The sequence below is a fragment of the Aedes aegypti genome, chromosome 2 (genome assembly GCF_002204515.2).
Source record: "Aedes aegypti strain LVP_AGWG chromosome 2, AaegL5.0 Primary Assembly, whole genome shotgun sequence".
NCBI lineage: Eukaryota > Metazoa > Arthropoda > Insecta > Diptera > Culicidae > Aedes > Aedes aegypti.
The window spans coordinates 225,061,543-225,089,390 of record NC_035108.1 but is presented as its reverse complement, the minus strand read 5'-3'; the positions used below and the strand labels follow the sequence as shown (position 1 = coordinate 225,089,390).

General features: G+C 36.3%; 2 protein-coding genes and 1 long non-coding RNA gene across 3 annotated transcripts in view; 2 read left to right on the top strand and 1 right to left on the bottom strand.

Moving 5' to 3' along the window:
• LOC5574831 (translation initiation factor eIF-2B subunit gamma) overlaps window positions 1-326 on the top strand; it is a 29,104-nt gene extending 28,778 nt beyond the window's left edge. The window contains exon 7 of the mRNA XM_001661610.2: window positions 18-326. Within this exon, the coding sequence (XP_001661660.2) occupies window positions 18-174 (157 nt within the window). The 3' untranslated portion in view covers window positions 175-326. The remainder of the gene's footprint in view (window positions 1-17) is intronic.
• On the bottom strand, window positions 123-27,458 carry LOC5574832 (threonylcarbamoyladenosine tRNA methylthiotransferase). The gene is made up of 4 exons (XM_021844146.1): window positions 27,399-27,458; window positions 26,527-27,326; window positions 2,839-3,491; window positions 123-478 (listed from the first exon to the last, which is right to left on the bottom strand). Exons 2-4 carry the CDS (start codon window positions 27,311-27,313, stop codon window positions 242-244), a joined length of 1,677 nt encoding a protein of 558 aa, XP_021699838.1. The 5' UTR covers window positions 27,314-27,326; window positions 27,399-27,458; the 3' UTR covers window positions 123-241.
• LOC110676399 lies at window positions 3,924-4,939 on the top strand. Its single transcript, XR_002500342.1, has 3 exons — window positions 3,924-4,413; window positions 4,489-4,553; window positions 4,613-4,939. It is a non-coding gene; the product is annotated as an uncharacterized LOC110676399 (long non-coding RNA).
• Window positions 27,459-27,848: the final 390 nt, after the last annotated feature.

The following is a 27,848-nucleotide window of genomic DNA, read 5'->3' as shown; positions in this document are numbered from 1 at the left end:
TTTCTTTCTTTTAATAGCGTGACCATGGAAAACTGCATCGTTTGCGAAAAATCTGTCATTAAATCCGGTTCTAGTCTGCGTAATAGTTTGATTGGTTCCAATTACATCGTGTCTGCTAATACTAAGAAAGATAACGTACACTTGTCGAACAGTACTGGATTTATGGAAATTTAGTGATAGCAAAACGGATCTAATAAAACGATTGAAATGTTTTTTTTTATTATAACTTTTTTATTCATTTCTACATCGAAAACATAAAATAACGGCAAATCAGTGCAATGCCGCAGGATATGAACGCAAAAAATAAAAAGACAGCATAGGAGTGAGTTTTATCGTCCTTGGAGACAATCTTGATGACACTACCGTCAACCTCCAATGCTTGTTTGCCGTTCTCCAAGGTCGTACATCTGACCCAATCTTTCTCCTCTTGGACTACCTTGGCGAGCATGCTGAATTTTGTTATGCCAACAATTTCAACCTACAATGAACGGACAATTTTGTATATTAGAAACAAGAACTGAGAATAGAACTTAATTTTCGTAGTGGCGAACTCGACAAGGGCGAAAAAAATAAATTAATAATCAGCGTTAGGATTTTGATCCGAATAAGCCGATCGAACCATATTCAGAGAGTGTTACAATTTCGTGAATCATAACAGTTGATGGCACATCGCAATCGGAGAGCCCTATCAATGCTGATATTCACTCTCTTGCTTGATACGTGACGAGAGAGCGTTCAAGAGCAATAACTCTCACAGGCGACAATGATATCGACCCAATCGGGAGATTTATGTTTTAACATTGGTACACGCAGCGAACTGGACTATCGAAATTCATACATTTTGCCTTATGAAAGATGGAACGATTATCGCAATACGAACGCTTCATCTATCGTTTTAGCATCACTCCACACCAAGGCGTCGATAGGCGCGGGGTGTATGCATGAGCCTATCGATCGCAAGGTCCTTGGTTCGATTCCAGGTTGCCGCGAAAACTATTTTTGTTTTCAAATTTCGGTTTCATAAGGTAAATTTATGAATTTCAACCCGATTCCTTGTGGCGAATTTTCATAAGGGGTTTCTATGTTTATCGATAGTCCATTTGCCTGAGTGTAATCTTCATTGTTTTCTGGTAATGCAACCCTTCACTCCGTGTTCACAAAAGTGTGGACCGCAAGCTCGCACTACTAGCTCTGTATCTCTTAAATCTTTTTTTTCTTCGGGAAACTGTTCTACTCCCAAAGTTATCAAGACTTAATTATTACGAGAACTATACACTATTAGAAACAAAATTGGTTGAAAAAACAGGGTTGAGAATTACTGCGATTGGTTACTAAATTATAATCTGTTGGTTCAAAATTGCCTTTTGCCAAAATTGCCAAACTTTTACAATGTGAAAAAAAAAAATGATTCAATGAATTTTGCTACAAAACTGAAATTGCAGCAGATTTCTATATTCATTCTCCTTGTTGAAATTTTCAGCTAAGCTATGACTAAATATGTATGATAACTAATGATAAAGCTTTTAAAAATCGATCGATCAGCTAATGGAACACACATTTCGTAGTTGCTACTCCGTAATCAATCAGGATAACTATATTGCACAGAGAACCACTGAGATAGATCTTGTATTTCTGGCTTTATTTCATCTTCATTGTGCACTTTTACCACAATAGTTGTTTATTTGCAATTGAAGAATCTATACATTTTAATTTATTTTTCGCGAACAATGATTGCTTGTCCCATAATTCAAATACGTTGCGAAAAAGCAAAAGAAATCAAGAAAGAAGCAGTTTTTCCAAATGTGTTGAAATGGGTTGGTCCACAATAGGTCGATTTTAACAGTAATTAACTCAATTTTGTGTTAATCGATCTGACCATGGATGATTTTTATTTATAGGTATTTTATTTATCCTGCTTTTGATAATGTTCATAACTTTGGTGTTAGCAGATGATATTTTGACGTGAACAACATTCAAATGAACACAAAACATGTTGAAATCATCGCAAACTCTGTAATTTAAAATGGTTTTGTCACATATCTATTATTACGTTTAATCGAATCTTCCGATAATGTGACGAATGAAATTAAACCTTATTTTTGCACGATTGTTCACTGATGGGCCGCGAAAATATGCCTGATCGCTAGGTGGGTTGTGTTTTCATAAATTCTGGGAACCTATGCTCTAGTTGATACCATGAAGTTTGGGTGATTGCCTACATGTATTAAGTAATCCATGAGTCGTTCTACTTCAGTATTCCATCAGACTGGAATCAGGCAAATTCATATATGAGCTGACCCAGATGATGTGATGAGCATAAGCATTACAATCTGATTATAATCAGCGAAAGTCCGTTTGTTATGCAGTATCTATATGACAGTATCATTTGAAATCATCCGTTGTAAACATGAACTATGACAGCACATACATCTCTGATAGTTAACTCAGAAATGAGTGTAGTAACGATTGCTTTATTAACAAGCGTATGCACAAGGCATGGCACGTATGTTTACCATTTCATGTTTGCTAAAAGAAGAAAAACCATTGTCCATAATATTACCTAGACAGAGGTTTTTTTTCTTGAAGTTCTTGAACTAGCGCCATTTAGCTGTACTATTTTTAATGAGTCTGCAAAGATTAATCGTTACTGTTCATTTTTGTTTAGTAGGATTCAGCTTTTTATAATTTCAGAACGAAACATGCCAGCAGGGCTTGTTATCTATTAAAAGTCGTCACAGGCAAAAAAGCAGATTACACGGTGTAAACTACATAATGCAACTGTAAAATGGAGCCTCACAAATCTGGAAGGCACGCTGCAAGTAGGTACTAAACACTTACCTCAACAAGTTTTCCCAACAAGTTCTTATCCATGGGTAGAAGTACTTGTTCATAGCACTTGTTGTGACCAACGTAATGTTTTTTGTCGTGCGAGATTTCAGTTACCAGAACTTTCTGGCGGTCCCCAAGTACGTACTTTCCTACGTACGGTTCATAAGTGTAGAACAGATCCGTCAAACGCTTAGTGCGAACTTTCACTTGATCCGCTGGTATCCGTTGCATTTTTGCAGCTGGTGTTCCTGGCCTGGGATAGAATTGATTGATGAACAAGCTTGGAAACTTGTACTTCTCACACAGTGTCATCGTATGTTCGAAGTCCTCTTCCGTTTCCGTCGGAAAACCGCAAATTATATCCGTGGCAATGGTTATCCCAGGCACTTTGTCGTTCAGGAAGTCAACTATTTGTTCGAAATCAGAACGACAATACTCTCGTTTCATGTCCGAAAGCACAGAGTCGGAGCCGCTCTGGATGGGCACATGAAGGAAACTGTAAACCTTGGGGTGAGCAAGAATTTTGGCCATTTCCTCCAGATGCTCTAGGATATAAGGTGGATTTGTCATGCCCAAACGAAGCATACATCCATCCGGTATGACTGCAACTAACTGCCATAACAGTTCCGGAAGTGATGTTCCAATATCTCGACCATACGTTCCTGAAATATAAAAAAATAAGCCTTAGTGTATACAAAAATTGATTTTATAGTTAAACAAGTTTGTGACCAAAATATGATTCAATTCTTGATGGGTTCGAGAAGATGCATTTAGAACTTGAAATCTAATTTTTGGTAAAAAAGAAAATGGATTATTCTACTATTTTCTCGATGGGCTTAAGTAAATGAATTCAGGACTGAAGGACGGATTCCTTATAAGACTTCTGAGTTAGTTGATCAGTCTCAAACAAAGCATTTTTATTTGGACTCAACATCTGATTTTATAGATTGTTCACATCTGGGGATCAATAATAGACTTTCATTTGTTGTGCAGGTACTATGATATTGCATAGTCATTACCTTGAAGAAATCGGCATACATCTTCTTCTTCTTCTAGTGTTTTTATGAGCACTTCCACAGTGTTATTAACTGAGAGCTTTCTTTGCCAAAGTTGCCATTTTCACATTCGTATATCGTGTGGCAGGTACGTTTATACACTGAAACTAATGTTGTAGTAACCTCAATCACGACATTGTTGTTACCACAACTATGCCCAAATAGTGTTGAATTGATTGAAAGAATCTTCTTAATAAGAACAATGTTGTTGAAATTACCACGTTAACAAAGCTAAAGCACTGCACTTTTAACAACTTTTTTGTAGTCAAGAGCTATTCTTCTTGAAGTTGACTTGACAACGTATTCAGTAACAAGCAACAGTAAATGTTCTCAATTTTACCATGCTCGTGGTTGAAATTAAAACAGAGAATTGTAATATGTACTACTGTGCAGTTATGCCTGTAACTCAAGTTCACTCCCATCGAAAGACGCCATTTCGGTGTATTGATTTAGATATGAAGTTTAGTAGACGATTGGAGGCAAACTAAATTAACCAAAAATGAAACACTTGAGCATCCAGATTTTGATGGTACGTATGATAACAATATTTATTGATCAAACGTCACTTCAAAATATATGACTTTTCTCTTTAACACATCCATAGACCAGTTTTTCCGATCGGTGTTTATGCTGCGTCAGCTTCAGCAAATCATCCACCGGGAAGATAACGTAAGTATCTTGTTAGCGTTTACCACACGTTCATCCCGATTAATTATCGCCTTTCTTAGCTGGCGGTGATTAAATTCAACGAGCCGGGAGTAGTGATCTTCTAGGCAGACCATTTTGTATCAAATGCTCCTGAACAGGATAGCCAGTCGCTGCACATGAAGGTCAGCCAAGCGTCAGTGCTGGCGATGGAAACCCGCCTTATCAATGGTCTTTGGATAATCTCCATAACCTGGACCAACTATTTGATCGACGCGACCACCGCACCAACGCAGTTCTAACGTCACACCGATATCGTCCGTCGTTTTTCATTCCGCTACACAAATTTGCAATCCTGAATGCATCATGTGTAGATTTGATCATTTTCAATAAAAACAGTTCCAATCGAACCAACACGATTTTTATTACTTTAAATGCATTTGGTGGATGAAAATTTCACTTATAAGTGTGTTTACAGTTACCATGCCATCATATTAAAATTTACTACATGATTGTAGTAAATTTAAATGCAAGAGATGGTTGAAAAAATAACTTTTATTTGTCGTCAACATAACTATGAAACATGGTAATTTTGACAGTTTTCATCTTGCGTTGCCGCCATGGTAAAAATAACGACACAACGTATTCGAAAAGAATGCAATGGGTAGTCTGCACAAATCAAGTGGTGCTGTGCATTTAATTTAAACCATCAACATGGTAATTTTTACCACAATGCTGTTTTCAGTGTACTCTATGCCAGTGCTTCCCAAACTTTTTCAACTTTCGCCCCCTTGAGGCCAATATTTATCTGGAATCGCCCCCCTAATATGTGATTCAAATTTTTTGATTAAACGCTGTACGCCAAAAAATGTCCTCGAGACGCATATCCATAGAATTATAATACAATAACATTTATGTACATTAAAAACATTTTCTTAAATATCAATAACCTACAATAACTAGGAATGATTTATAGGACTGTAATTTATAATGTCAATTTTAACAATATCTTGCGTGCATTACAGGGTACTGAATCAGTCGATAAAAGTTCGGTCCAGTTTCAACTTATCAAATTAAATGTATGCATAGGCACCTTGTGACGTAGTTGAGGCGAAGTTCTTTAAAACTGATCCAAATCCAATATTTTCCGAGCAAACGCATTTCTTTTAACATGGATATGTCATATTTGTGTGAACTGCATTGATTCTGTTTGCAATTTTTCGTTTGTGGAAGATCTCACTACGTGAATTGTGATTTTATTCTGACTTATCTGCTATTTCTAAAATTACTGCACTAATTTTCATAAATTTTGAATAATAAATGTTTGAAGCGTTCTGGGAACGCTTTTTTGATCCAATCCAAAGCCCTGAAAAATATATTATATAAAAATCCAGATTTTTTTTTTAAACTAATTTTTCAATGCAATTCACCAAAATGGTATTTTTTCTAACACCAAGAAAAACTCTATTTTTTCGGACGTTCTGAAAATTCGAATCCAACGCATCTCTGAAATTTCTTCAAATCTATTTATAAATAGTGTTTTTGTCTTGGGCATCGTTGGAAATTCGTTGGAAATACCTGTTAAATTTTTCAAAGTTTGTTTCTAAAATGATTTGTATCATAACTGATGAGAAAAAGTGGAACCGAAACATCAAAATGAGTACTGCAGTTTTTTTTTTTGTGAAAAGCTGGATGCCAGAAATATTAATTTCCGAACCTCAAAGTTCACATACAAAAAAGTTCCTTGTATAAAATATTATGCATCTGCAAAATCTTGTGAAAATTTCAAATGCTGACTATTTTTGAAACTCACATGATATTGAAATACCTGAATGCATAACACCAACATCAAGTGTCTATCGTAATTTTAAAATGACCCAGATGAGATATATAACGATCTAAGGTAAAATAGTCCTGGAAATAGTTAAGTTTGGAATTGATTAACCTTCAGATGTAAATCCTCCAAAGGTTATGCGTAATTATTTTCAAATACTCCCGTGTTAGCTTTTTCGCCCCCTTGAGCTTGAAAATCGCCCCCAGGGGGGAATGATTTTTTGAACAATATAGTTTCAGCAACATGTTCGTTGGTGGTGGTTGGTCCCTAGTGATAAATCCTACCTCCGTTCTGGTCACGATCTTCAGATTATCGTGATTCGTTAACATTCGTATTGATAAAGTGGGGGGACATGCTTGAAATGGGGTTTGAAAGAAAAGAATGTCAGAACAGGTATCCACCGGCGACGCCAAACGGAGCAACGTAATGTGGTGTAATTTGGGATTTGTGGATTGAATACTGATATTTTTTGCCAAGCATCAATATGGGTGACTTCCGAGGATAGCGAAACGTAAGACGGGTTATGACAAGGTTGTGGGTAAATCCATCACATTGGGGTTTGTGTCTTGTCAGGAATAGGGTCTGATTGGTATTGTAGTATGCAATAGAGTTCGGAATTGATAGACAGACTTTGAGGAAAGAAGAAGGCAGCAGCACCTTGGATCTTGGAGGGCACAGGTCTGGAGAGTTGGGCAGCTGTTTATGCTGGGTTACATTACGTAGAAAGTGGAATCTGTTTTGCCTCGCATAAATTATGGGAAGTATTTGAAAATGGTTTCTTGGTCAGATTGTGTAACGCAAGAAAGAATCTTTAGCTCTGCGTTATATTAGGAGGTTATTATAGTGCAGGGTCGAAGAGAGGATGAATACTTGATCACTTAAACTTTACGCTGCAAGATATTCGTAGTCGTTTTTCTTTTTTTCTGATGTACAGGTATATTTAGCCTAAATAATGAACAATCATACGCGTAGAGCCTACAGGTCATGAAGTTAGGATTGAAATCAAAATTATATTGCGCATTTCTTTCACACCACAGGATTATCGCAGAAGTTTTTACATGTGCGGAGGTGCCGGTTGAAGTGCATGTTACTTAGGTATTTGAAAGCAAATAAGAATCACATTAAATAATAGATAAACACTAATGCTCATATTTTTATATTTTTCATTTCATCGCGGTCCTCATTGCGGAGTCGACAAAACTCGAGGTGGATAGAATCGACGGAACTACGATACGGAAAAGAAACAGATGAGAAACTATCGATACATTTATTCAACTATAAAAACCACGTTTTAACGTAACAACTTTATTTCTTTCTTCTCGTTTCAGCAATCCAACAACCAAACCATTTCTACTATCTTTTCATTTTCTCTTCGTTACATTTATAGTCCCTCTGGTACTGAATCTAATGGCGCATTCCGCTTTTATTAGCGCTGTCTTTGCTGCACGTTGAGCATGGTGTCGGAGGTGGTGTGCTCTGTAGAACATCTGATGTGCTACACGGCACGCCACTTCCGGCATTTTGTTTGGCGTGAGGGATGGGCAGTGCTGGTGATGAGGTGGAGGGCGCTATTCGGTTTAGTGCCAGAAGGACTATATCTATTTAATGTATCTGAAACTTGTGGGACCGCTTTAATTCCGGCTTGTGGAATGTGGTTGGAACCCGGTGTGCTAAACGGTATAGGACATGTTAACGGGGGAGGCTTGGTAGGTCCTCACCCAGCCCGTGTCTAGATTGGCGGATAATTGTCTGCCAGGGTGTGGATTGAGCAATTACAATTACAATTACAATATAGTTTCAGCAACATGTTCGTTGATGTGAAATAAGTGTTTGACACACATTTGTTTACTAAGAAACTCTCGTTAATGTTAGTAAATAAACAAAAAACCTTATCGTCATACGTATAAACGTCAACTTTTATACCGTCTTAGTACAAGGCTCTGCCAAAGATCAACATTTTTATGAACAACACAAAACTGTGTTTTGTGCATATTTGCGGTGTAATTGCAAAAAGATAATATTTTAGTAATTCCATTAATTTTCTATATAATGTGTCGAATTTTTATTTGAAAAAAGCTATGTGCAATGTTAGGACCCATTTTTTTACATGAGAGTCTTAATTTTTGCGCACATCTAGCAATTCGAGGGGCAATGGGGGCAATATGAACATACGGGGCAATATGGGCCACCCCTGATTTTACTTCAAAAACAGTGTTTTAATGTATAGTGTCATTATGATCTGCTAGAGGATGGTTCAAATAGCCACCACAATAAAAACCGTAAAAATATTCGTTTCAACACTTGAACGCTGAAAGCAAGGTGTGCATTGAAAAATCTCGGAAAACCCACTGTATTGACGCAGGAGACTTTTACTGTAAAATTGGGTAATTGACAGCGCAAAGCTTGTCTTTCCAGTTGAAGGTCAATGATTCTAGCTCCAGTTGTCTAGCGAAAAGCGTTCAATTATGGAATATACGTACTGGCGGCAAAGCAATAAAAAATAATTCTCGATTACTTTTTCAAACCGACGTAAGTAACTTTCATACGGTTTTGAGAAACTTAATTAAGAAGAATCACAACCTTTCTTCTAAAACTGTTTTTAAATGAATCCCCTTTTTAACATTTTTTTACCGTGTACATCGCTCAAATTTTGCATGCAATCAGCACACGTTAAAACTCAAGGTAGTTCCTATCACTTCCCACAAAAATTGTATGACAAAATGATAAGTCGTTTCAATCAGTTACTTACGACGTTTTTGTACCAGTGTAAAATCGACTAAAGTAGTGTTTTGTTTTGATAAGTGGTTAAGTCACTTTGTCTTCCATACAACGGAGCGACGAAAGTAGCGGTTAGGTTGCGAAAGTGGAGAATCTTACTTTCGTCGTTTTGTAAATCCGGAAATTAGACGTTCTAAAAGTGAAAAATCGAGTTGGTTTAAAGCGGAACGTGTAGAATTTCGTCTGCGAAACACGTAGGATTGATAAAGTAAGTTTGTTAACTTTTCTGACTTGAGTCTGTTTGATAGGCTGACCATAGGCCAACCAGATAAAAACGGGACAAATAAAAAACAAAAACGGGACAATTTTAAAAGACATAGATTATGCGATTGTGCTACTTTTCCCCGAATTCCAGTTCCCCGAATGGCCCGTTTCACCGAAGCCATTTCCCCGAATGACCAGTTCCCTTGTAAAGCAATGCAGCTCAAAAAAGTGCAATAATAGTCTTTACCCGAGCTTGTGAAAATGCAAATTTTGATATGGACATACAAAAGTGATATTAACTTGAACGATATAAGAGATAAAAGATCCGAAAATGTTATCTAAAATTTACTCCTGAAATACTATTAGCATATCATATTTAGCTTTTATAAGATCTCACAAATATCAGCGAGCTATTGCTTAGATTAATGGTCAGAACTTTGCTTCTGCTCGGGTAGTGAGATAGTGTTGAATTAGAAAGATCGATAAGCTACCAAAGAAGGAGATATTTGATCATTCTCGACTAAATACATATTGCCAAAAATACATATTGTTCACCAGCTTGAAATGCAAAAGGTTAAGACAATTATGAGTGTTAGAACTCTTCGGAGAACTGAGCTATTCGGGGAAACGAGGTTTTCGGGGAACTAGCATTCTGAGAACTGGCGTTGGGAGAACGACATTCGGGAAACCGCCATTCGAGGGAATGTAGCAGAACCAGATTATGGTATCACAAGCTTCATGTCTGTATGATTCAATAAAAATCACTTAAGAACCTTGAACCTCATTCTTTGATTTCCAAAAAGGAGCGTTTTTTAAGAATTTCCTTAAAAAAAATCGTTACACTTTTCAATTTTTCAAATTCAAACGTAAATGTTTCTAATATTTCAATATTCAATTGAAATAACCACTTTTTAAACAGTTAATCCAATCAATTGCGTATCTGAAATAAACACAGTTGTTCTTTTTCATTTTAGGTATTATATGAATAATTATCTTATGAAGACCCGTATTTTGGAATCCACCAAAATTTGGTATAAATATGAGGAAAGAAACGCAAAAAGTTAAGCAGAAGCATGTACGCATCAAGTTTAACTCTGTTTGAGAAACTAATGATTGCTTGGAAAACAGATGAGTACGACAATAAACTCTGAAATATTTCTAAAAACGAAAGTTTGTTTGTTATGTTATTTTTATTTTTTTACTAGTGTTGAAAATTATTATTCTCCATTTCCTAAAATACGGGACAATTCAAGCATTTTCCATAAAACGACGGGACAGCCCGTCGAGGGGATGGAAACGGTACTGTCCCGTTAAATACGGTACGTATGGTCAGCCTACTGTTTGAATAAGTCTTCGAGAAGAAATCGCGAAACTTATCGATGCTTTTCATGGATTCAATGACGCATCAGTGGGAAGTAAGGGTCCATCTATTAAGGGACAGCCCCTAAGCAATCTGCAGCTTGAAATACTAATGGACAAACGAGAAAACTCTCAAGCATAGCTCGCCTGAGCTTCAGCTGAAGCACATCACTGCTAAAGACTCGTCAAGTTCATCTGGAAATCCAGATGAAGGAAGGACATTTTTGATGTCTTCTGCAAAGCTGTTAAACATCTTAAAACGCGTGTTTTTGCTGAACGTCGCACCTCTCTATCTCTTAAAGTAACAGAATTATCAGTCGAATTCGTTTTTATAAGGCTTATTTGTTTGATAGTTAAAAGCCATGCAAAGACGCTTATAGACAACAGTTTTTATCATCTGCCGAAAGGGAAGATATGGTACTTTTATGATTTGTATGAGTTGTCTGCGCTTTTTTGCGCCGAAGGCAGTTATAGAGGCCTAAACTACCCCTTAAAAAAAGAGTAATTCATGAATAACTTTGTTACTTCAAAAGATAGAGTGATGATATGTTCAGCAAAAACACGATTTTTCCATGACAAATAATTTTGTAAAAAACACAAAAAATGTTAAAATTCTAGGAAAAATGTATGATTATTAGGGACCATTCACATACAACGGCATATATCTCAAAAAGTATAAGAAATAGAAAAATCGTGTCTTCGACAAAGTTGTTTCAAATTGCCAATTCTACAACTTTGCCGAAGACACCATATGTCTAGCGGAATTTGGGGCAAGTGTGCCACCTTAAGCAAATTGTTCTCTAGCTTTGCCTAAAGCTTATACAATCCACCAATTTAGCCTCATGATGTTAGTTTCACATCTTTTCATAACCACTGTGCCATTTAAGGTGGTTATAAAACGAAGCCAAACTTGGAATTTTCAAGTGCACAAGACTGGAGAATCTGACATCATTTCGCGTAGAAAATCAATCAAATTGCTTGCTTCCTGGTGGCGACCAATGGGATAAATTTTCAACGCAGAGCGCTGTTTGATTCTCTAGTCTTGTGCTCTTGGAAATTTGAGGTGTGGCTTCGTTCTATAATCACCTTAAAAAGAAAATTATTTCAAAAAGTATTAGTTTTGGAGCTTCTCAAATATCATCCAAAATAACCTATTTTTCGACACTATGGGGCAAGTGAGCCACCCATATGAGGCAAGACGACTACCGAATGAACATCGCATGTAATTCTACTTGTAATGAAATTTTCTTTATTTCCTTTTAATATTACTTACAAAGCAGGCTATAATGGATATTTAAAAAAAATAATTTTAAGTTAACCGTAATAAGGGGATGCTTTATAACAAGGTTCAAAACATGCGTAACTCCCTATTACTCGATTCGAATAACTAAAATGGTTATGTTTGTCTCAATTCAATACAACATATGTATTACCCTTATGTTACAGCGAATATGTATAATATTTAACTGGATCAGCACTAAATAACGGTAAAATATTAATGTAGATATGTAAAACGGTACATAATAAGCCGAAAAACATGTTATTATTGAATATTTTGGGAAAAATCACTTTGGGGGGCAAAAATGTCAGTTATTCCCCTACTATACCTCAGAAATTACTACTGGTGCCTCATGTTGGTTTATTATTACAATTTTGTTGTTGTAAAACTAAATACTTTTTTCATTCACATGCCACAATAACTTACACATTTGAATAGTTTCACGATGTACAGTACGTTAGAAAAATCTGTTAATAATTTACCTTTCACCATGCTATTTAGAAGCAACGAAATCTTATAAAAATCCACTCAAATTTGGTTGTCTTTGAACAAGTCGATGTAAATACATGAAAAATAGAGCAATTTTCATCATATTTTGATAATTGTATTGTGAACTATAAGTGAACTTATTGTTAAGCTCAAAGAGAAAATATATAATGTAGTTTTTATAAAAAAACAGGGGTGGCGCACTTGCCCCTATGGCACACTTGCCCCAAAGTCCGCTATCTAAATGTTTTAAAAAAACAGTTTTCCTATCTTACTGCTAGGTGGATTGATCATAAAACTTTTTTCGTCAAAACATGCGCTTTAATATATCAAGAAACTTCTCCGAACAAAGTATATCGCTAAAATCAACGGTTTGGGCGCTATTCAAAAAGCGCATGAAATCGAGAAAATAAAACACAGTGCATTGATACATGTGAATTTCGTATAGAGAAAAGTGGGGCAGTGGGGCCACCTTAAGAAAAGTCGATAGAAATGCAGAATATATTATAAAATTTTCAGATCTTTGTATGATTTCCAAAAATTTTTGGATCGATTCCGAAAATCGATGTTTTTTTCCGATTAATCAATTTTTGAAATCGATGTTAAGGGCATCTGAAATTGGGTGAATCGATTTTCTTCATTCGATTTTTTATTCGATTCATTTTGCTGCAATCGATGAACATTTGTTTATAAGCTGGTGAAGAAAAACCGAATTTCGAACTGGCTCTGAAGTAATGATTCTGTTCTCGTGAATTTCAAAACCGATTTAATTTAAAGATGTTGAGATTTTATACGAATGCTTTGGTTTCATATCAAACTTCAAAAATAATAATTAGAATTCAATTCGAATCGATTCAAAAACATCGATTCAAAGGATTCGATTAAATCGTAGAATCGATTCTGCAGTTCTAATGTGAATCGATTCAGTAACATCGATGCTAAAGACCAGTGGTTCTCAACCTTTTTGCAACCGCGACCCCCTTTGAAGTTCTACATACATCTCGCGGACCCCTAAATTGGGTAGTCTCGAAATGAAATCCTTCCAAAAATCTCATTATGAACCAGCAGATACCCTTGGCAGGCACACCCAAAAGTCACGACTGTAATTCATTAAAAATAGCATTGAAACTAAGCAATTCGCATAAATCCAAAAGTGGATTTTTTTACTTAAGTCAGCGATTTGGAACTAATCCCTGACTCTCGCACAAGATCGACACATCAGCTGGCAACGTCCTTGCACAAGGTGCGAAATAGGAAGGTGTGATTAAGTGATCACTTACTTACTACTTACTACGCGTGTACAAACAGATAACACTGTGGAACACGTTTTTGTCTCAAGCACTAAAATACCGCTATTTACTAAATTAACCCCTCTACCGGCAGCTTCATTTTTTACCGCAAAATAAATGTTCAAATCGTTATAACTTTTTTGTTTGTCAATATTTTTGCACCATTTTTTCACAAGTTTTCAAACAACTCTTCTAGTTTAGGAATCCGTGTCGATATTAATCATTGGTGATCTGGTTCTAAAGATATTCCGATGTTCCTTTGGGGACCGACATTTTTCATATACAATGTCTTTGGCGGCCATTTTGTTTTTGATCAATTTATAAAAAAAAATAAAAGGTGGGCTATATAATGCCAAGTAATAAGGAGCTACTCTGAAAAAAACATACAAATCAATAAGGAATTCTTGGAAATATCTGAAAATTACGATATGATGTTTTATGAAGTTTTTAAGATCTTTATTTGGCCAGCGTGGTTCCACAAACCTAAATGCTCATTACTTGAATACGGCTGCACCAAATTGCTTCATTTTTTCACCACATACTCTCATCAATGTATTGTTCCGAAGAGTGAATATCCGAATACGAATAAAATTCTGTAGCCTGAGAAATCAAGTGGGGGTTCTAGTTACGGGTCGGTCCCCCAAGGAAATTTAAAATATCTTCAAAACCAGATGACCAATGGTCAATATCAACACAGATCCTAAAACTAGAAGAGTTTTTTGAGAAAAAATGATGCAAAAATATTGAAAAACAAAGAAGTTATAACGATTTGAATTTTAATTTTGCGGTAAAAAATGAAGCTGCCGGTAGAGGGGTTAAGGATGGCTGAATCCAATGCCGTTTAGCAGGTCTAGTTTTTGAGATATTGACTGTAGAAAATGCAAAATTTATCCATTGCAGCTAACTTGCATGCAAGGTTGTCAGCTTGCATGGCAATTTATGCACTAAATTTGATACAGAATTCAAACTTCATGTCTATAACAATTAGAGGAGGTGTACCAGTTTTGGCCACCCTAAGGAGAAATATTGTTTATACATAAATCAAACGACCTTTGGTTACTGTCAATACATTAAACGAAAGCTTTCAATCCATGATCAGCAGGGAAAATATAAAAACCAATCGGAAACTTTGTTTTTGTATTAAAAATGGGAGTGGCGAATACTGGGCCACTTGCACCAGTATTCGTCACGATTTTAATTTCGGTTCCTGAATTCGCCACCTACGTTGATTTCTTATGGAGGGTGGCGAATCAGGAACACCATGGCGAAAAATAGATGCAAAAGAGCAAAAATTTTAAGGAAAATGATTTTATTTTTATTTTCTGAGAAAATTTTGCGGTTTCCAAGAATGTTTCCGTATCATCTTAAAGCAATTTAGCGAACACTAAACAAGTAGCAACCATATAAGTCGTAAATCGGATTATATAAATCCGGGGTGGCGAATAACTGGAACATGGCGAATACCGGTACACCTTCCCTATTATCAACAATGTTCATAATACTTTCGATGCTAAAATGTTATTTTTTTATGGTTTCGGACAGTATTGTATTTTGCAATATAAGAGGAACGAAGAACTTTTTATGGAGACTGCAAGCATGTTGGAAAAATCGATTTGATCTAAATTCAATCATGAAATTTCAACCAAATTATATCTGAAATCAATGTTGCTGAACAACGATCAAAAACACGAGGCACGATGAATTTTCGTAGGCATCAAAACAGAATCTGCGAATAAACACAAACAACCATTCGGGCGCTTCATTCGTTCGTGTTTCATTTTCGGATCGCTGTTTCTCCCGACGCTATCATCGGGTGATTTTCCATCGCTCGGTAATGTGAACGGTACGATCAACGCTGCCTGCTCTTCGCGAAGAGCAGGAAAATATTCGTTTCGATCATCTTCATGCGGGCTCGCAACAATCACGCTAAACTTGCTCCGCTCAAAAATGAGTGCCGAGCGCACAAAATTGACCTCTTTTCGTGCAGCACTGATTCTGTGCAAAGGGGCTGTACACAGTTTTGTGCAAACGGTGGTAAACAAAACAGAATGAGTGAAATGCGCACAGAGGAGGTCATTCTCGGAATGCGGAATTCGCTTCCATTTTTGTTTTGCTTCTGAAAACATAAAAAAAACATTCCAATTATAAAGTTTTTCAGACACTTTCATTTGACTAGCCAAAACGGAAGCAAATGTGGAAAAAACTTTCGCATTTGCGACCATCTTCCGGCTTTTCGCTAGAAAACATCTCAGAAAACTCCCCATCTTACCAACGGCCAACCTTTTGCTGCCGCGCGGGAGATCGTTTCCATCGTTCCCTGCACATCCGAAGGTCAACACGTCGGCAACTCACAGAAGGAGTGCGACCTACACAGAATTTTCACTCAGTCAGCCAGTTCTGAATTGGTTACCTCATTCTGTGTATTTTTAACACATGCGCTGCGTGGAGCTGGCTTAAGGCCCAAACGCAATGATAGCGGAACGGCAACGGAAAGCGGAACCGGTTCGCCAGCATGAACTATAGCATGCTTGTCGACTTAGACTTGGTTCACTTTCGTTCGTGGACAGCTCAGTCAGGATGGTGTGATTCATGCTGGCGAACCGGTTCCGCTTTCCGTTGCCGTTTCGCTATCATTGCGTTTGAGCCTTTAGCGTGGAGTGTTTGCTTGACTTTACGAGAAGAAGCAACCTTGCAATAAATCACGAGAATGACCAGCGCGTGGATAAATGAATCCTACGAGTGGAAAGGCTTCACGAACCGCTAATCGGTGTGTTCATTTTGCTTCTTCGGCGTTGCATTCGTTCGCTTTTTGCGATGCTCTTCGTGACGCAAAAATGAAAACTGAATATTGGCGAATGTTGGATCGCGAAGATGCGTCGATCATTGTTCACGAAGAAGATCCATCGCAACAGACTGAAATGAAAATTAATGTCAAATATAGCATGTTTGGTGGTAGTTGAGATGCTTCCAATAAAAGTTCTTGAGTATTTTCAAGCTTTACATCATAATCTTCGAAATTTTCGCCAAGAAATTTTCTAGAAAAAGGTTAGGTATCCTCCATGCTAACTGCTTGGAATAATTTCATAAACTTGCTTTTAAGAAGTCAACTGAAGTCCGTTGCAGGTGTTCGTTAAAATTTCGCCAGAAATTTTCAAACAGCTTGTCAGACCAATGATCTTTGCATAGTTCTTTACGGCAGTTACAAGTCAAAACAAACTAAAATAGTGCTAATAAATTTGAGAAGATTGGTTTGATTATTCTTTACAGAGATGAATTTCAAATTACTTCAATTCCCTCAATAGTTCACTAAGAAACATTCTATAAATTTTCAGGGGGTCCCACCAGGAAGCTGAAAAAAACGTGCCAACAACTAAGGGAAAATTATGTAACGTATTTACTATGGATACTTCTAGGAAAGGGACTAGGTTCGTTGTCAAACTAGAAAAAAAATCATGCAAAGTTAGTGAAGTTGAATTGGGATTGTAATCTCTTATTGGCAGGAAAAAACATTGCAAGTATTGATCTGTCATTGTGTGAATGAACAAGTCCATTGTACAGGGCCTTGTAAAAATGGAGCAAATGTCAAAACCAGTTTTCTTCATTAAAGTCGAAAACAAATTATCCATGAAAATCAACTTCCAGGCTCCAGGCTGAACCCTCGGTCTGGCTTTTGCCAAGTTTCCCCTCTACCAGGACCAATAATCAGACGGACTAGGCTATGGTGCCCACATGAACACTGTTTTTTTATTAGTATTGTGACGTGATAGTTTTTGAAAAATACCCATATTCCCTTGCTTCTGAGAAAAGGAAGCATTGTGAAAATCAGCAGCTCCATCAGAATTTGTTTGAAATAGTAATAGTAGTGTCATTACTAATACTGTCTAGTCAAAATGGTTTTGAATAATTTGTCATTTAAGTGCTATTCTGATTACTCCTGTCTTTTACGTAAGATTAGAGGCTTAAATGTCAATTGTCGTGAAGTCTTAACAAAATTAGGCTGCTCAGTAGTAGTTCTAGTTAATTTCATTTTTTATTGTTAAAAGTATTTATTGGTCATCACGTTTATATATTCTTAAAGGAAAAAGTCACTTTCCTTGTCTGTTCAACAATTTCTCGAACCTAGCAAGTGAACCCTTATGACCGACCTCAGCGTCTTACTTTTCATAGTCATTTTTATAGTGAATATTTAAGAGTAAAGTTACCTTAGGCTTCTATTACTGTCTCCTACAAGATTCACTTTTCGGTGGCAAATGCAATGCTCCACAACGCCTACTTTCTACTTGTAAATTTTGCGAAAATGAAGCTGGAATTAGATTATTTATACCGTTGTTACAAAAGAGGTATTTCTTTTTATGGCAATGTAAAAACCATATTAAAATAAGATTGTCGCCACTTGTACTCAGTGTTAGTGTACTAGTCATTTTCCTCAGAGTAATATTCCCTACGTCGTACATGATAACGATGTGTCTAGCTAGCTAATAGTAAGAGTGGCTACGGATTATTCTGGTTAGCAAAAGGCAAACTAATCGTCACCAATAGTATTAATGTCCACTTCGAATAGATTAATTATTTGAAATGGGCATCAATCCTATCAATGACGCAGAATGTCCGTTGGATCGCATCCGAGATATTAGTGCGTCTATGCCATATGAATTATGACGCGGCTTTAAGCAAACAGGTTACGCCTTTAGTTTCCATCGCGGCAAGGTCGCATAACAAAGGTTCATAATTATAATTCAGCAATAATAATAATAATTACAATAAGCATAATTCAGGTCTGATTGATTTCATATTCAAAAGATTTAGGATTTATTTCCAGTGATTTATGTTTGATTCGCTTCATATTCAAGTGATTCATGTCGGATTCGCTCAATATTCAAGTGATTCAGGTTTGGTTCGCTTTATATTCAAGTGCTGCAGGTCTGAATCACTTCATATTCACCTATTTCAATTACGAATTACTTGATATTCAAGTGGTTCAGGTTTGATTCATCTAGAATGTAGGTGTATATTCCACTTTTCAGGTATGACTTCATGTTCAAGCAGGTTAGGGCTGATTCACTTCATTTTCAATTGATTCATGCTTGACTCACTTTATGTACGTATTTCAGGTTTGATTAGTTCAATATCCAAGTGATTGATGTTTGATTTTTGAAGTAAAATTAAGGCATTCAGGTCTCATTCACTTTATATTCAAGTGTTTCATGTTTGATAAGCTCCATATCCAAGTGACTGATGTCCAATTCACTTCACATTCAAGTGTTTCAGGTGAGATTTTCTTCATATACAAGTAATTCAGGACCTTCTTGCTCAATTTATTCAGATATGATTCGCTTTATATCCAAATGATTCATGTCATGTGACACTTCATTTTTGAAGTGTGCAAAACTGATTTATTTTATATTGAAGTGATTCAGGTCCGACTCACTTCATTTTCAAATGTTTCAGTTTGGATTTTTTTTTGTCGGTAGCGATAGGGGTAGTACTGGCACTCTTAATTTGCCCTAAGCTCCTTCCCAGCATTTGCTTTTATAAGCCTCTATTGCGTTCATCACACAGACGTTCCTAAGCAATGTTGCACACAGCTACAAATTTGCATCGATTTTTCGTTGGACCCGTTGGCGAAAGCTAGCGGTGGTAATCCTTCTTGGACACCGTCTTGGGAAAAAAACTCTCGAAGGTCACGTCTTCTTTCGTTTATTAAATAAACATGGTATCAACAACTAACAAAAGGATGGGTGAATCTCTGAATTCACAACTTCCTTCCAAAAAAGTGGGATTTAAAACTGTCACTAAACGTGGCAAGAATGGAAGAAAGGACGCTTCCCCGGAATGCGAACTTTCTTCCAAGGGTGAAATGAATAATTGTATCGAAATGAGCAATCAGTTCGATGCTCTAGACAAATTTTCCGAACATCAAATCGAAGCAGCCTCTAGCCCAGGCTCTTTGGTTCAAGTGAGGAAGCAAAGAGTGCCGCCTATCGTGGTCAGTTGTTCCGAATTTGGCGGATTTAGGCAGGAGATCTTGAACTCCATTAGGGGAATCAAGGTTTCCTTCCAAATCGCAAAGAAAGGAGACTGTCGCGTTTTGCCGGAAACTCTTAAAGATCGCGAACTTCTTCTCAGACATCTTGAAGAGAAGAAGCACAATTTTTTTACTTATGACGACAAAACTGAATGTTTGTTCAAAGTTGTCTTGAAAGGTCTCTCAAGTGACTATAAGTCACCTGAAGAGATCAAAAATGGAATAAATGATTTACTTGGATTTTACCCAGTCCAAGTAATCATTATGATAAAGAGAACCCAATCTGGCATTGTTCGGAACCCGGGTAGAGGTGAATAACAAAATAATGGTAAAATAAGAACAAATTTTGCAATCATATCTACTTTAACCATTATTATGTTATTAATATAAGACATTAAATATCTCATCAATAGCAAAACATACAATCATAGCAAAATTTATCATTGATATGTTATTCTTGAAAGTCATGTAATAACTAATCAATAACAAAATAAACTATCATGGTAAAATTTGTTATTTGAATTAAATATCTAAAGAATAACAAACATCGCCATCACAGTAAAATATGTCATTATTTTGATATTTGAAAACTTTATTTAAATAATTCATGAGAACAAACCAATATCAAATTTTACCATAATAGCTCATTTTACTATTCGTATGATATTTATTGAAAATTCAAAAAGCAAAAGTTTTTTAGCAGGAAAGCAAAAAGTTTATTTTTCAATTATGGTAAATTTAGATATTAAAGTCAAAGAACTAAAATTACCATTATTTTGATCTACTTGTGAATAGCTTATTTAGTTATTATTTTATTATCAATATCTAAATAATAACATATTTTGTTATTTACGGTTGCCTATATTTTTGCTATTATTTTGTTGTTACAATAGCAAAATATGTTATTATTTAGTTTTTATGCCATACAAACTTAGTTATTATTTTTGTTATTTTATCTCTTATTTCAAACAAACAAAGAACAAATTTTGCTATTCAAAAATTCTATTTTAATAGTAAATTTTGTTATTCTTTTGCTATTTTGCTCTACCCGGGAAGGGCTTTTTCAAGAATATTATTTAGTTCACTTTAACAAAAAATAACAAAATAATTTTAAGGCTTTAGAAAAAGCAAAACTTTTGTTCGATGTCCGTGTGACATGGGAACATTTCCAGAAACCTGGAGGAAATTACCAGAACCCCACTCAGTGCCGTCGGTGCCAAAAGTGGGGTCATGGTACAAAAAATTTTCGCTTGGATGCTAAATGCATGATTTGCGGAGGTTCTTCTCACGCCAAGGACGTCTGTCCAGTGAAGGAAGATACCACCAAGTTCATATGCTCTAATTGCGGGGCTAATCATAAGTCAAATTTTTGGAATTGTCCTCCACGCAAAAGAGTCATTGAGGCTCGTGCCAGGCAGATGAAAGATAATATCCGTTACGATAACGGTCGTTTCCAGAATTTGCCTGGTAGAGTATCGAACAATGCTCATTTTTCAGTTAACGATCGCTTGATTAGGAAGCATACCTATCAGGAAGATCGTAATCATGCTCATTCACAAACTAATTTTAATCCGTCGGGTAGCCGTTCGAATCTTTCGAATTCGAATGTATCTACCCACGGTAAATCCTTTGCCGATATCGTAGCAGGTAATTTGAACTCCTCCCCTATTCGTACAATGAGTACCCATTTTACTTGTTTCAAATCAAATGGAAAAACCCTACCGCCACAGGTAACTCCTACTCCGCTTCTTCGTCTACCGAAAATTCTAATGGGAAATCATCAGATGTACCCACTTCAAGTGATATGTCTGCCTCTGATTTTAATTTTCTAACTGAACAATTGAATCTAATGATTGATGCAATGTTCAAAGCCACCACTATGACTGAAGCAGTCCAAGTTGGTGTAAAATTTACAAATCAAATTGTTATTGGATTACGTTTTTCTAATGGATCCAAATAATAATTTAAATATTTTAAATTGGAATGCTCGTTCTCTGAATGGTAAAGAGGACGAGCTGTTTAATTTTCTTACAGTTAATAACGTGCATATAGCAGTTATTACCGAAACTTATTTAAAACCTGGATCCAAACTAAAAAAAGATCTTAACTCTTTGGTTTATCGTAATGATCGACTTGATGGGTCATGTGGAGGAGTTGCAATCATCATTCATAGGCGTATAAAACATCAAATGTTTTCGTCATTTAAAACTAAAGTTTTTGAAACTTTAGTTGTTTTTGTTGAAACACAGCTTGGTAAATATACTTTCATTGTTGCCTATTTGCCTTTTCAATGCTCTCGACAGCAAGTTAATTTGCTCCAAACTCACTTTCGAAAATTGACTCGCAATAAGTCAAAATTTTTTGTCATTGGTGGCTTTAATGCCAAACATCGGTCATGGAATAATTCTCAAAGTAATTCCAACGGCGGAATTTTATTTGATGAGTGCTCTTCAGGATATTTCTCAATTCAATACCCTGATAGCCCTACTTGTTTTTCCTCTTCTAGAAATCCATCTACGATTGACTTGGTCTTAACCGACTCTTCTCATCTTTGCAGCCAATTAGTTACTCATGCTGATTTTGATTCTGATCATGTCACTGTTACATTTCAAATATCCCATGAAGCGATTCTCAATCCTATCAGCTCCACTTTCAATTATTTACGAGCCGACTGGAATATATATGAAACGTATGTTGACTCTAATCTTGATGTTAACATTTCTTTAGAAACTAAACTTGATATTGACAATGCTCTTGAAACTTTAACAAATTCCATTGTTGAAGCCAGGAGCATTACAATTCCGAAATGTGAAGTTAAATTTGAATCCGTGATTATAGACGATGGTCTTAAACTCTTGATCCGTCTTAAAAACGTGAGGAGAAGGCAATTTCAACGCACTCGCGATCCTGCTATGAAAATTATATGGCAGGATTTGCAGAAAGAAATCAAGAAACGTTTTGCAAATTTAAGAAACAAAAATTTTGAAAATAAAATTTATCAATTGGACCCTGGCTCTAAGCCCTTTTGGAAATTATCTAAAATCTTGAAAAAAAAACAATACCGGCATTGAAAAAGGAAAACAAATTATTACTAACTAATTGCGAAAAAGCTCAAAAACTTGCTATGCAGTTTGAAAGCGCGCACAATTTTAATTTAGGACTTACTAGTCCAATTGAAAATCAAGTTACTCAGGACTTCGAAAATATTCTCAATCAAGAGAACGTTTTCGAAAATGCCTGGGAGACTGATTTGGAAGAAGTGAGAAACAATTCAAAAATATGAAAGCTCCTGGCGATGATGGAATTTTCTACATCCTCATCAAGAAACTTCCAGAAAGTAGCTTATCATTTTAAGTTGATATATTTAACAAATGTTTTCATTTAGCATATTTTCCTGACAAATGGAAAAATGCTAAGGTTGTTCCAATTTTAAAACCAGTCAAAAATCCTGCAGAAGCTTCTAGCTATCGTCCAATCAGTTCAGCTTAATACAAAAATATAATAGATTTTTTTCTACTACTTTAAAACATTGAAAAACTTACATAAAAATGTCTTATACTGTTAGGGCAATATGGACACCGGGTGACAAAGATGAGCTGGCACTTTCAAAAGAAAGATATGTAATACACAAAACTATCCAAAAATATTTAGTGTTTAATGCAATGATTATAATGCGGAGCCACAAATCTGTGGTTTCACTATGGTAGTGCCACTGTTTCACTAACACTATGGTTTCCTGAATGTGTACTTCGTTTTTCGAGGTTCTGGGAATGATCGCGGGACAATTTTCCTATAAACGTTAAGGTGTCCATACTGCCCCATGGGGGTGTCCACTTTGCCCCGCTTGCTTGATGGTGACTACCAAATAGAAGCTTTTTATGACCTTCTTTTTAAAAACAAAATATTTTTTTTTTCAAAATTTTGCGACAATGTTTAACAAATGCTTAAGAACTTTAAAAAGCATACTGCACATGAAAAACAGTACAATATTCTTGTCTTTACAGTGAAAATAGGAAAATTCCTTAGGGTGTCCATACTGCCCCGTGTCCCCCTATTATACAATATTTTCACATCTGACTTACCTGAGTTACCTCAGGGATGTCAAAAATCCTTGTTTGCGGATGACACAGGCCTCTCCGCCAAAGGACGAAGCCTGCGTGTCATCTGTAGTCGATTGCAAAAAAGTTTGGATATTTTTTCTTCATACTTGCAAAAATGGAAGATTTCTCCTAATGCTTCCAAAACTCAACTAATAATATTCCCACATAAACCAAAAGCTCTTTATTTGAAACCTTCAAGTTGTCACGATGAGAGGGATTCCAATAAATTGGTCAGATGAAGTTAAGTATCTAGGGCTCATGCTAGATAAGAATTTAACATTCAAAAATCACATTGAGGGCATTCAAGCCAAATGTAACAAATATGTAAAATGTATCTATCCCCTTATTAATAGAAAATCAAAACTTTGTCTTAAGAACATGCTTTTGATATTCAAACAAATTTTCAGGCCAGCCATGTTGTACCGTGACATGCTCTATTACCGTTAAAAAAACTCAAGTTTCAATCGATCAGATAAAAATAACGTATGATTATTTTCAAGCCTTTCATGTTTTATATAGTAGACCGTTTTATATACTTTGCATAAAAAATATGATTTGAACCATTTTGAAAATTTTAACCTTAGTTACAGTTGATGTTATTAAACATACCAGTGTTCCATATACCGTGCATCTGACCCCGACTGCCGGGTCACATTTTGAAACATCTCTCAATTGAACGAACGAAGCGCATCAAAAATAAAACTTTTGTATCAAACAACGTATTGAAGTTTACATGATTGATTCGGGAAATGAAATATGTATTTCACTTCGCCATTTTGGAATTATAACTGAAACACGGTATTTGGAACACATAAGCATCCGTGCCCTAATACCGTGTGTTGGCACCAGGCGATTACATTCTAACATTATTTTTGTTTGTTTGTGTGTGCAACTTTAGTTCAAGTTTGTCATGGCTTTGTAAATACTACTTAATGTGCTAACGTTTGTAACAATCATTTGGAAAAAATAAATAATATAATGTGCTAGAAATCCACATAATTCCCAAATACACGGTATTAGGCAACACACGGAATTAGAGCAGGTCACGGTATGCTGTACCAATATGGACTAGCTGTTGTAATACCAGGAAGAAAGCTCTGCAGAGAATTCAAAATAAAATTTTGAAAATTATTCTGAGGCTTCCTCCCTGGTATAGTACCAATGAGTTACATAGAATATCCAATGTTGAATCATTGGAACAAATGTCAAATAAAATAATCAATAATTTCAGGCAAAAATCGTTACAATCTTCTATTGCCACGATTAATGCGTTATATGTTTAGGTTAAGTTAGGTTAAGTATATTCAAAACGTTTTTTTCTCTTATAAGCAGGTGAAATCAACTCACCTGTAAAAAATCTGAACTGCTACGGCAAATGAAATGTAATATGTTGTTAACAAAATGTTAATTAAATCTTAGATTTGTTTTACCAAATTAGGATGATAGTGTTGTCTAATAACACAGAACACCTAGATATAAGAAATAATGAATTTGGAATGATACTAATAAAGAAATAAAAATAAAAATAAATCTCTTAGAATTCTGTTGGTATCTTTCTTATAAGAGTGGGTCAGCGAATGTTATAAGTGTCGACACACAGTGATCGGCGCCAAACAGTGGGTGGTGTGTGTCTCTTGTTTTCGTTCATGGGTCGTTATCTTCAACGAACGATTAATGTCATGTGTGTTGTATTAATGCAGGCGAATAAATGGGATGAAATTATGGCTCGTGTGTCGATAATCGTTAAATTTTCCAAAGCCTGGTTGCAATACTTGTTTCAGTGAGTACGTATTTATGACGGGTAGTGTAATTCCGTTTTTTAACTATTCTCAATGAAAAATACAATCTATTTTCTGATTCATACTCATTTATCACTTGAACACACGATCATATTTGACGGTTTAGAACAAAATCTTTGAAAAAAAAATCAGATTTGGACTTGAAAAATTCGTTGTTAGAAAAACTTTTTTCCCTTAAATATGCCAAATTTGCAATGTATGGACGACTTTTAGTAAAGTTAATTGCAAAACTTTTTGCCTAAGAACGATCAAAATCTGAAATGGCCCTTTTTAATTTTGAATCATTGTTTTTTCAATGTAGAAAATGTTTTTTTATTTTTCAATATTTTTCTAAAACTTCAGGAAATTTCCCGACAGTTCCCCATACAACACTTTTTGTAGGTCTTATCGTTTTCGAGTTATACGGGTTTATAAAAAAAGTAAAAAAAAACTTTTACCCTTTCCAAATGTTAGTCTAGATCGATTTTGAAAAAAACGCAAAGTATGTAAAGTATCTTAGTTTCACATAGTCTTCACACCCTGAAAGTTTCATTGAATTCTGAAGGGGTGCTGCCAATCCCTTTGTCGAGTTGGCGTGAAATCCATCTAAACTGCCCTTCTACGCCTACTTGTCCCATGTTCTATGTAAACCTTATGGACTACGGGACAAATATGCGTAGAACGGCAGTAAAGTCCCTCGTAAAGTTACATAAACATGGACTACTAAGATCCTACAGTCAGAAGCAAATTTGGCGCGAAACATATTTTGGACTTTCGGTAACAACCCTGAACGTGGGAAAGTTATGCGTCCAAGTGCAATATGATCTTGTAATAAAGTTCGTGCTATGTAAAATACAACACTCACCAGTATCCTCAGAAGTGAGCCAAATTTCGCAAACGCCTTCGGTGAAAACGTGAGCTGCTCTTTGAACGATCTCCTCCACAGGATAACTGACCAGGTCCGCCCGGGCAAATTTCGTTTTGCAGTACGTGCACGCATTCAAGCAGCCCGAATTGATGGGAATGATCTCAATCAACGGGTTTTTCCTCACTTTCGGCAGGGCTAGCTGAGGGCCTGCCACTCTCTTTCCGTTGAGCTTCTTCGCTTGGAGCAAACGGACGGAATGTCCCTTCAGGGTTTCTTCCACCACTTCCGTAACGCGATCGATCTGATGGACGCCAACTATACTTAAACCGTGCATGTAATCCGACTTGGGAGCAGCTTGCGGAACACATCCGGCTAGTACGACGTGCTTGCCCATTTTATTAGCCGCTTGAATTTCGTTTCGGAAAGTATCCTCGGACGGATTCTTCACCGTGCAACTATTCAGCAACCATAAATCCGCATCGGATTTATCGGAAGTTATGTTATACCCATAGGAAGCAAGTTGACCGGCCATGTATTCGCTATCGGAATTGTTGTGCGCACATCCCCACGTTTTCAGGTAAATCGATTGAGTTCCCGGAATGACACTCTCCAGGACACTTTTCTCGGGAACTGCTGCATCTTTCTCCTTGGCTTCGATGGCTTTTCGGATTCGTTTAGCTCGCACTGTTACGTTAGATTTGTTGGCATATCTTTCTTTGGGAGTGATGTCCTGCGACTGGATGAGGTCTTCAATGTCGTCTATTATTTCCGTACAGGCCGCCATTCCCGCTGTTTATCTGCAGAGAAAAAGGTAGTTTTGCTCAAATTGACCGCAATGGATATCACATCTCAGGATATAAACCACCTACCTTCGAAAATTACGCCAAAAAATTTAAAAAATATGTTTTAGTCGAGCTACGAAACGAAACACCGGGAAAATCAGAGTTTATATACACAGAGTTGCGCGAAGAGACTTCTTCGAATGCCTGCTCTTCTTCGTCTTCGAAAACAGCCCCTATCTGTTTTGCTGGGCTGCTCGATAGGTAGACGGTTTGACAGTTCGATAGGTAGATTTGGTTTCACTCTTCGCGCAACTCTTCATTCATAGACTCTGGGGAAAATGTCAACAGATCACCATCAAGGATCAGCTGTCACTTTCGACGCGCACACTGAACGAAAGCACCTTCTTTATATTGAATGATTTGCTATTCACATGGTCGCAAAACTTCATCTTCCTCATTTTAAATGACTACGAAAGAAGATGATGCTTCCACAGACTACTGAACAAAAATCATCCAATTTAGTAATGATTTCTTGTA

Excerpts from the sequence above, each read along its gene's own strand:
- LOC5574832 (XM_021844146.1), bottom strand. The coding sequence starts at position 27,313 with ATGGCGGCCTGTACGGAAATAATAGACGACATTGAAGACCTCATCCAG. Across the intron at positions 3,492-26,526 it reads GCTCACTTCTGAGGATACTG|GAACGTATGGTCGAGATATT; the intron begins GTGAGTGTTGTA and ends TTTATATTTCAG. Across the intron at positions 479-2,838 it reads TGTTGGGAAAACTTGTTGAG|GTTGAAATTGTTGGCATAAC; the intron begins GTAAGTGTTTAG and ends CGTTCATTGTAG.